The sequence below is a fragment of the Gossypium hirsutum genome, chromosome D04 (genome assembly GCF_007990345.1).
Source record: "Gossypium hirsutum isolate 1008001.06 chromosome D04, Gossypium_hirsutum_v2.1, whole genome shotgun sequence".
NCBI lineage: Eukaryota > Viridiplantae > Streptophyta > Magnoliopsida > Malvales > Malvaceae > Gossypium > Gossypium hirsutum.
In genome coordinates, this window is record NC_053440.1 from 55,823,941 (window position 1) to 55,834,873 (window position 10,933).

Below are 10,933 nucleotides of genomic sequence, written 5' to 3' on the forward strand. Positions count from 1 at the left end.
ACTCCACCTGCTTCTCAACACCGTGATCTCCCATTCTATCTGACTCCTCCTTTTCCCGGGAATTTGTGGTGGATCGAAGCATGGATGACTCATCAAAAGTCACATCTCTGCTGATGATGAACTTGGACGAAACCGGATCAGGACACCACAACCTGTATCCTTTCACCCCTTGGCCGTATCCAAGAAATATGCATTTCTTCGCCCTCGGTTTGAGTTTTCCCTCATTTACATGAGCATACGCAGGGCAGCCAAACACTCTTAAACCAGAGTAATCAGCAGGAGAACCAGACCATACTTCCTCAGGAGTCTTCAGCTCAATAGCTGTTGACGGAGATCTGTTAACCAAATAACAAGCAGTATTAACAGCTTCAGCCCAAAATTCTTCACCGAGCCCAGCATTTGATCGCATGCAACGAGCTCGCTCCAAGAGAGTTCTATTCATGCGTTCTGCAACTCCATTTTGTTGTGGTGTTCGACGAACAGTGCGGTGTCTCACTATTCCTTCATTTTTGCAGAACTCATTGAATTCACCTGAGCAAAACTCCAAGCCATTATCCGTCCGGAATCGCTTGATCTTCTTTCCTGTTTGATTTTCGATCAAAGCTTTAAATTGCTTGAAGTTGATGAGAACCTCATACTTGCTCTTCAGAAAATACACCCAAACCTTTCTCGAGTAATCATCGATAAAGGTAAGCAGATATCTGTAACCACCTTTAGAAATTGTCGGAGAAGGCCCCCAAAGGTCAGAATGGAAGTAATCCACTGTGCCTTTTGTCTTGTGAATCCCAGTGCTGAACTTTACCCGAGTCTGCTTACCGAAGACGCAGTGCTCACAGAAATTCAACTTTCCTGTACACTGCCCAGACAATAATCCTCGTTTGCTTAGCACCGATAAGCCTCTCTCGCTCATATGCCCGAGCCGCATATGCCATAACTTCGTGGTGTCAGAATCTAGATCATCTGATGATGACACTCCCGCAACACCTGTAACCGAGGAACCATCGAGGAAGTAAAGGCCCCGCTCCAAATTACCACGTATCACAGTCAAAGCACCCGAGAATACCTTGAGAACTCCACCTTCAGCAGAGTACCGAAAGCCTTTCTTGTCCAACGTACTCAAAGAGATCAAATTTTTCTTCATTTCTGGAATGTGCCGAACATCAGTTAGAGTTCTAACAATACCGTCAAACATCTTTATACGAACTGTGCCAATCCCCATGACTTGACATGCGTGGTCATTTCCCATTAGTACTGAACCAGAATGCTTCTCGTATGTTGAGAATGCATCTTTCGAAGTACTTATATGAAATGTAGCTCCCGTATCAAGAATCCATCTCCCACCAGCGTAAGAGTCGGATACTGCAAGAACGATCTCGGCATCACTTGAAGAATCTGCATCAGCTACATTCGCACGATCATTTTGTTGCTCCTGTGATTCTGATTTCTCCTTCCTTTTCGGACAATCTACCTTCATGTGCCCGTACTTCTTACAGTAGTAGCACTGTATTCTCTTCTTGGACTGCGATCTAGGATGGCTTTTACTTGAACTTCCACCCTTTGCCTTGGATCTTCCTCGAGCAACCAAGCCTTCGCCTTCATTGTTTTCGACCACCTTACCAGTGATTTTCTTCCTCAACTCACTGGAACTTAAGGCATTTTTCACCTCCTCTAGAGTCAGGTCATCACGACCGTACATCATTGTATCAACAAAATTCTCATACGAGGGAGGCAAAGAACACAAAACAATTATTGCTTGGTCCTCATCATCGATTTTGTTATCGATATTATTCAAATCCATGATAATGGAATTGAATTTATCCAGGTGCTGGGAAACAGGTGTACCTTCCTCCATCTTCAGGGCATAGAGTCTTTGCTTGAGGTAGAGCCGGTTCGTCAATGACTTCGTCATGTACTTGCTCTCTAACCGGAGCCACAAACCGGACGCGGTTTTCTCATCCGCTACTTCTCGTAGCACTTCATCTCCTAGACATAGCAGAATAGCACTATGTGCTCTTTCTAGCATGTCATCCTTTTGCTCTTCCGAAAGCGTGCTTGGTAATTTATCTTTACCAGACAATGCTTTTAGCAATCCTTGTTGAACCAGCACTGCCCGCATCTTGATGCGCCATAAACTGAAACTATTTTTCCCGGTAAATTTCTCGACATCATACTTAGTCGATGAAACACTTGTAGCCATAATTTGGAACCTTTGAATGAATGATAATATTTTCTTCCTGATGTGAAAGATCAGACAAAGCTGCAGTCACAGGGCAATTCAGAAAATATTATCACTCCTTCAACTACGCTCTGATACCAATTTGTTGCGGAAAGGATCGATTCGGGAACTCCGATATGACTACAAGTAAATTGACCGGAACGAAAAATAAAGTGAACACAAGGATTTATGTGGTTCGGCTTTAATGCCTACGTCCACGGGCAGAGGCGAAAAGAAATTTCACTATAACAAGATGAAGATTACAAGTGTTTTACACTCAAGACACAACCCGAGAACCTCACAACTCTCAACCCCTATAGAAAACCCGAAAGCTAAAATCCTAGCTTTCAAAGAACAAGCTTTGCTCTCTCTTGGTTTGGGATGATGAATATGGCTAATGAACCTCTCTATTTATAAGAGAGTTCAAGGACATAATTGTCCAAAACTTTGGCAAAGATTTGTGGTTGAAAATGGACACCAACAACCATCCACTAATCCACTACCACCAACAACCCACTACCAACAACAACAATCCACTACCAATTTTAAGCCATTTCTTAACACTTTTCTTGTACTGCAATTCCCTCATAAGATTTAGGGGACTGAGTAAGCTAAAAAGAGCAGCTTCAATGGAGTTCCCAAAGGGGAACAGTGTAAACAAAACTGGAAATAGTGAGGGTGTTGGCACTACGGATATTATCATAGTCGGCGCCGGTGTTGCCGGTGCTGCTCTTGCCTATTCTCTTGGAAAGGTCCCATTTTTTCTCCTTGTTCTTTATTTTGTTCTACCATAGTTTTAATCATCTTATTTTCCTCTTCCAGCATATAACAATTACTATATTTTTTTTTTGTAAAAATACCATAGTGGCCTCTTATCAGGAGTCAAACTACATATATCTTCATTTACTCAAATATTTCATAAATTAGTCTATTTATATTAGATCAAGTAGCAAACGGGTCATTTCTATTAAAAATTTAATCCATTTTTACGGTTAAAATTAATGTGGCTGACAAAATAACCAAATAGTTATACATAACATGCCATATGTGCCTCACGCTAACATATAGGGACCAAACTTTAACAGTAGGAATTGATGGATTTTTTAATAGAGGACCAATTTGATCTTTGATCTATTGTCTAGAGACTAATTTGTTCATTTTTTAGTAAAGGAGACAAATGTAATCCGACTTTTAGTACAAGGCTTAATGATGCTTTTACTAATTTCTTTTAGGAACAATTACTAATTAAGTTTTCATTTTATTATTATTATTTATAGACATTTTATTATTATTGGTTGAAGTATTATATGAGAAGATAATAAGTTAATTTAATTTCACGTGGATCTGTGTTTATTTTTTATAATAAATTCAAATTTTAATTTGATGGTAAAATGAAATATTCAATACTTTCTTAAACTGGATCGGTTTTGATTGAGAATTGATTAGGGGATTGATCCAAAAGAAATAAAAAAATTACTTGATTCATGAATCAGTATAATCTGATTAAATCGGTGATTGAATTTGTTGATCCAAATTTTATAATTTTTTTATTTTTTTTTAAATTTTTTTTAATAATCTATTTAACTTAAATAAGATAAACAAATGGATCGAAAATTGATATTTAACTAATTTGACCGTGAATTTAGAAAACATCAAATATAATATTAGCAACTAAGAATATATATATATATATATGAATTTTTTTTATAATTGGTAAGGCATAATATGAAGTACTAATAGATATAAAATATATTTTGACAGTCGGATTTAATTTTATTTAATATAAATAGATATAAGTATTTGAATTATTATAATATATATTAACTGTTAGAAAAAATTCTATAAATCTCGATTGAGTTTTAGTTCAATTGACATGAGTATTGTTGTTAATGCGCTGAAACGTATTATACTCTTATACATAAGTTGAGAATGAGCTGTAGGTAGTTCTAAATATTATTTCAACAAATAGCATATATAATCAGAACTTGTAATAAGATTGTTAAAACAAAATCTATAAGTTAAACAAATTTTGTAGGTCCTTTATTTATTAATTTTGATTTTTTAAAAGGTTAATTTTTAATTACACCCTAAAATATATCTAAATCTTTTTTTTTGGTTAAAACTAATACTTAGACTATAATTCATTTAATGCAACATCAATAAATAATTCTGATTTTATAATATTATTTATAGTAATATTAATTAAAAAATTATAATAACATTTAAAAAAAATATTTCCCAACCCCACCACCGTTCTCCCCTCCTCCTCCCTTACCGTTCCTCCCTTTCACCCCTCACCCTCTCCCCACCGACCACCACCGCCGAGAGAAAGGGGCTTAAATATGGGCGTGTATCAGTTTTATATAGTAAACCTCAATCGTAGACCACCTTTGTGCTGGATATGTTGGTTAATACTTGTTTTTCATTAACATGAGAGAAGCTTGAGGAAAGAAAAGTAAGAATATAGCAGTGGTTACTTCATTCTACAGTTCCTAGACCGTTTGTGTAGTTGGGAATTGTCCCAAGTCATTTTTGTCCCAGAATTCACCATTTGACCATTGAGTTTCATTCTACAAATCCAAACTAGGTTACAAAGTTGCAATTTCTCATAAGCTAAGCCAAACTTCTACTGTACCTGTAGTTTGTTTGCCATTTTTTTTCCCTTCAAGAGCCATTAATACGTTGATGGTAACTTGATCTCCTTGGGTACAGAAGTGTTTTAGTTGAGGGAAAAAGGACAATCAAAACCTGTAGTTTTTCTGCTAATGTAAGATATGGGGGGAGGGGAGAGGGAGAGAGAGGGAGCCAAGAGGGGTGGCCGGGTGGGGGTGAGGGAGGAAAATATTTTTATTTCTTTAGTGTTAACATGCATGTCATATGCACATGATGAAATAAGAAACCTATGTATCGCAATTGCATATGATAGAACTCGAATCTAATTGCTTAAAAATCCAGAGCCTCTCCCTTAAGCAACAATACCAAAACTTAACATGGTATCATACGTGACAATTCTTCACAATTTTCATGTTACAGGACGGACGTCGAGTGCGAATGATAGAGAGGGACTTAAATATGCCTAATAGAATTGTCGGTGAACTTCTATATCCAGGAGGCTACATAAAGTTAATTGAATTAGGCCTTGAGGGTAAACAACAAATAAATTGTGGATTTAAATAGTAGATGCAATATAATGTTACAATGTTAGTTATTTATACAGTAACTTTTTTTTACTTTGAATGTTGGTACTATAGATTGTGTAGATGAGATTGATGCTCAACAATTTTTGGGTTATACTCTATACAAGGACGGAAAGGAGACTCTCGTATCTTATCCATTGGAAAAGTTTCAGTCTCATATTTCAGGAAGAACCTCCCATAATGGTCGTTTCGTTCAAAGGCTGCGAAAAAAAGCTGCATCACTTCACAAGTATTTTCTCCCCTTCCTCTTAATCATTTTTCAAATTCAACATAAGATGTCTAACATTTGTCTTAACAAATTAAATTAGACTTGGCAATTGAGCTAGTTGAATAGATTTTGGGTCATGTCAATCTAGATCGAGCCATTCAAGTTGCAAAATTCTTTGAGTAACTATGGTATTAGTGTGTTTAGATTTAAGTCACTTTAAGTTTGGATTCGAGTCATTTTGAGTTCAGGTTAGAATGGTTTGAAGCCTGAGTTTTTAGGGTCGAGCTATGATAGGTTCATGTCATTTTAGGTTATAATCACTTCAATTTTTGGTCTTTCAAGTTGTTTGGATCATTTCAAGTTGGAGCGAAAAATTTATGTTATGGTGAAATAAGGTTCGAGTTAGAGGGGTTCATGTTGTTGATTCTTTATAGTAAGTTTAGTTTTGAATTGATTAAGTTAGGTTTTAGGTTAAGGTTAAAATTTAAAAGTTGACTTCTATATGTATTATTTTGCTTCAACTTGTTACAACAATTTATTAGAAATAGTACATTTGAAATTATACTTTTCTTTACAAGGTCCAATTTGATGCATTGATATTATGATAATATAGTGTAACTCTAGAACAAGGGACAGTAACATCTCTGATTGAAGAAAACGGTATTGTCAAAGGAGTGCACTACAAAAATAAGAGTGGTCAAGTGTTGACAGCTTACGCTCCTCTCACAATTGTATGCGATGGTTGTTTCTCAAATTTGAGACGCTCTCTTTGTTATCCTAAGGTAAAAATGCTTAAGAATTAGTGTTAAATTAGTCTAGTTATAATTTTCATCTCTCTAATTTTATATTTCAACATTCTACTTTAATTTGGCTTAATTTGATTCATTTATTTTTTTATAATGTTTTTATAATGTCCAAAATGATAACATCATTAGTTGCTTTTTGTTAGGCCACATAAAATTTCAATCAACCATATTCAACCACATAATTTTTTTTCTCCAAATTAAAGAAAATGGATTAAATTCCAATTTTAGGATAATAGAAGGACTAAAACTTTTATTAGACTTGTTAAATTCTATGCTTAGAGAAAATATATAAAGGTCTATATTTTTTTTTCTGCAGGTTGATATACCCTCTTATCTTGTTGGTCTTACACTGACAAACTGTAACCTTCCAAAAAAAAATTATGGAGCTATTATATTAGGACACCCTTCACCAATCATATTGTATCCAGTTAGCAGCACTGAAATTCGTTGCATGGTGGATGTTCCTAGTGAAAAGGTACCTTCAGTTTCCAATGGTGAAATGGCATGTTACTTGAAAACTCAGGTGGCTCCCAAGGTATATTTAGATCTTTCTTTTATTCATTCAGTAGGGGAATTTGGCTTAATTTATGGACTAACTGTATGGCTTATAATATATTTCAGGTTCTTCCTGAATTGTACAATTCCTTTATGTCTGCAATAGAGAAGAAGGGTAACATAAGAATAATGCCGGCTAAAATCATGGCTGCTGCTCCACACCTGACTCCTGGTGCGCTTCTGATTGGAGATGCACTCAACATGCGGCACGCTATAACCGGAGGGGGAATGACTGTTGCTCTGTCTGATGTCGTAATACTTAGGGATCTTCTAAGACCCTTGCATGATCTATCCGATGCATTCACCATTTCCAAATATCTCGAATCCTTTTATACTCTGAGGAAGGTATTGTAGTTTCATGTTTTATATGCATTTTGAAAGTGAATGGCAATGATGAAAACGGTATAATTTTGCCCTTTAACTACATGCAGCCAATGTCATCTACAATAAATATACTGGCTAATGTCCTACAGAAGGTATTCAGTGCCTCGTCCAATCCTGCAATGGAGAATCTGCAGCACACCTTTTTGGGGTATTTGAGACTTGGAGGGATGTTTTCATATGGAGCATCCGCTATGCTCTCTGGTTTATGCCCTTCTCCATTAAGCTTAGCATTTCATTTCTTTTCCATTGCAATATATGGCGTTGGCCGATTGTTACTTCCATTTCCTTCTCCCAGGCGTTTGTGGGATGGGGCTAAATTCCTTTGGGTCAGTATCTTTACTAAACATTTATATATTAACATGATATAAATATATAAGATCTTAAATATGATTATGATATAGATTCATATTAATACAATATTTTATTGTTTTTCAGGTGGCATCAAGTATTCTTCTCCCCTACATATACTCTGAAGGAATCAGACAAATGTTTTTCCCTCTAACTGTGCCAGCATATTATAGAACTCCCCCTAAAAAAGGTCCCAAAAAGAAACTTCATGCATTAATTAGCAGTGTTTGTTGGAACAATTCTATGTTCTTAACAAAATCTCGCATCTGTTACTAGCATTCTTAAGTAGGCTGGATAATCTTTTGTATATGTGATGTTTAAAATGGTAAATAAATGAGTTGGCTAAATTGCTTTGGGTCAGTATCTTTACCAAACATTTGTATAATAACATGAATATATAAGATCTTAAATATGATTATGAGATAGAATCATATTAATAAAAATATTTTCATGTTTTTCAGGTGGCATCAAGTATTCTTCTCCCCTACATAGACTCCGAAGGAATCAGACAAATGTTCTTCCCCCTAACTGTGCCAGCATATTATAGAACTCCCCCTGAAAATAAGGACAAAAAAAAAAACTTCATGCATTAATTAGCAGTATTTGTTGGAACAATTCTATGTTCATCTGTTACTTGCATTCTTAAGTAGGTCTTAAGACAATTAGACGCATGTCTAGAGACAATGACGCATCAAAGCTAAAATAAGAAAATAGGTGAGGTCAATCTCGAGACATGAAAGACTTTGTCCCTGTTGAAAGGTCAACAAAGGTAGGAAGCAACTTGTTAAAAAGGTTGAGCAAGTTGCACCGAATGTTGAAAAGTTGAATGGGATAATTGTAATTTTGGTCCCTAATTTTTTAGGCCATTTGCAAGTTAGTCCCTGAACTTCAACTATAAATAGGCCTTTTCATTTTTCATTTCAACCATCCCAACCAATCTTTCTCTCTTAGTTTTCTCTCTTCTCCCATTTGAGAATTCTTAAGGAATTCTATTTGTTTGTAATACTTTGGAGATAGTAAAGTTATCATCTGGTGTTAGTGCCCGAGGACGTAGGTATAATTTACCGAACCTCGTTAAATCTCTTGTGTTCTTTCTTGTCCTATTTTTCTTTCAATATTTGAGGGTATAATAGTAGTATTTAATTGTGCTATTAAATTACTATAGAAGGGATATTCTGTCTAAGGAAAGACTTGGTATTTAAGAGATCCATGTGATCCACCTCTCTTCCCTGGGAATTGAACTTTGTGTGATTTTTTAGTACAATAATTTACACGCTCCCGACCCTATTGGAACAACAAGTGGTATCAAGAGCTGAAGGTTAATCGTAATATGCTCTGTGGTTGCAGTTTAAACTGATCTTCCACATCAGAAAAGATTTCCTTAGGTATATTGAAAGATTATGGAGAAAACGGTCGGTGTAGGAGCTTCAACATCGTCCATGTGGACAAGACCGACAATTGCAAATGCAAGATTGGCCGTGGAGATCTTTGATGGCACGGGCCATTTTGGTATGTGGCAAAGTGAGGTTCTAGATGCCCTTTTTCAGCAGGGTCTAGACATTGCCATTGATGAAGAGAAACCAGATGATGTACAGGAGAAAGATTGGAAGGCGATCAATCGGTTGGCATGTGGCACAATTCGATCATGCCTTTCTCGAGAGCAGAGGTACGCTTTTTCAAAGGAGACTTCTGCAAATAAGTTGTGGGTGGCACTTGAAGAAAAATTTTTGAAGAAAAACAGTCAAAATAAGCTCCACTTGAAGAAAAGACTGTTTCGCTTCACATACGTCCCAAGTACCACAATGAATGATCACATCACCAAATTTAATCAGTTAGTCACTGATTTGCTGAATATGGATGAGACATTCAAAGATGAAGATTTGGCTTTGATGCTGTTGGGGTCACTTCCTAAGGAGTTTGAGTTCCTAGAAACTACTCTACTTCATGGCAGGAGTGATATATCTCTGAGCGAAGTCTGTGCGGCCTTATACAGTTATGAACAGAGAAAGAAGGACAAACAGAAAAACTCAATCAGAGATACATAAGCTTTAGTAGTCCGAGGTCGTTCATACACTCGGAAGAAAACTCAAAAGGGGAGATCAAAGTCAAAGTCCAGACTCGGGAAAGATGAATGTGCTTTTTGTCATGAGAAAGGCCACTGGAAGAAAAATTGTCCAAAGCTGAAGAATAAGGGAAAAGCTGCTGTAGATGCTTGTGTTGCTAAGCATGATACTAGTGACTCTGAACTATCACTGGTTGCATCATCATCGTCGTTCCATTCAGATGAGTGGATATTGGATTCGGGTTGTACCTATCATATGTCCCCTAACCGGGAGTGGTTCTCTGATTTAGTAGAACTAAATGGAGGAGTTGTTTATATGGGCAATGACAATGCCTGTAAAACTGTTGAGATAGGTTCAATCCAATTAAAGAATCAAGATGGATCAACCAGAGTTCTGACTGATGTTCGGTACGTGCCCAGTTTGAAGAAAAATCTCATCTCATTGGGAGCCTTGGAATCCAATGGTTCAGTTGTTACTATGAGAGATGGGATTTTGAAAGTGACATCTGGCGCAATTGTGATATTGAAGGGCATCAGGAAAAATAACTTGTATTACTACCAAGGTAGTACAGTTATTGGAGCAGTCGCTGCAGCTTCCGGTAACAAAGACTTGGACTCAATGCAGTTGTGGCATATGAAGTTGGGACATGCCAGCGAAAAATCCTTGCAAATTCTGGCAAAGCAAGGATTGTTGAAAGGTGCAAAGGCTTGCAAATTAAAATTTTGTGAGCACTGTGTTCTGGGAAAGCAAAAGAGAGTGAAATTCGGCACTGCTATCCATAATACAAAAGGTATTTTGGAATATATTCACTCAGATGTGTGGGGGCCTTCCAAAACACCTTCGTTGGGAGGAAAACACTACTTTGTTACTTTTGTTGATGACTTTTCCAAAAGAGTTTGGGTGTATACCATGAGAACTAAGGATGAAGTGCTTAGAATTTTTCTTAAATGGAAAACTATGATCGAAAACCAGACTGGCAAGAAAATCAAGCGGCTTAGGACGGACAATGGAGGGGAATATAAAAGTGATCCGTTCTTCGATGTGTGCCAAGAGTATGGTATTGTTCGACACTTCACAGTTAGGGATACACCACAACAGAATGGAGTGGCAGAGCGTATGAATCGAACATTGCTGGAGAAAGTTCGATGTATGTTGTC

General features: G+C 36.7%; 1 protein-coding gene across 2 annotated transcripts; it reads left to right on the plus strand.

Annotated features, from left to right (window-relative positions):
- Positions 1-2,785: 2,785 nt before the first annotated feature.
- Positions 2,786-8,340, plus strand: LOC107898509 (squalene monooxygenase SE1). 2 transcript variants are annotated; one of them, XM_016823975.2, is made up of 9 exons: positions 2,786-2,967; positions 5,249-5,360; positions 5,467-5,641; positions 6,234-6,402; positions 6,743-6,961; positions 7,048-7,326; positions 7,413-7,691; positions 7,801-7,903; positions 8,175-8,340. In XM_016823975.2, the coding sequence occupies exons 1-9, from the start codon at positions 2,845-2,847 to the stop codon at positions 8,258-8,260; spliced, it is 1,545 nt and encodes a 514-aa protein (XP_016679464.1). In that variant the 5' UTR covers positions 2,786-2,844; the 3' UTR covers positions 8,261-8,340. The 2 variants fall into 2 exon arrangements, with proteins under 2 accessions (XP_016679464.1, XP_016679465.1); XM_016823976.2 differs by lacking the exon at positions 7,801-7,903.
- Positions 8,341-10,933: the final 2,593 nt, after the last annotated feature.

What these genes read in the sequence shown, in the direction of transcription:
- LOC107898509 (XM_016823975.2), top strand. Translation starts at nt 2,845, where the DNA reads ATGGAGTTCCCAAAGGGGAACAGTGTAAACAAAACTGGAAATAGTGAG. An exon ending in CCTTTTATACTCTGAGGAAG is followed by an intron (nt 7,327 to 7,412) that starts GTATTGTAGTTT and finishes AACTACATGCAG; the next exon opens with CCAATGTCATCTACAATAAA. An exon ending in ATGGGGCTAAATTCCTTTGG is followed by an intron (nt 7,692 to 7,800) that starts GTCAGTATCTTT and finishes ATTGTTTTTCAG; the next exon opens with GTGGCATCAAGTATTCTTCT.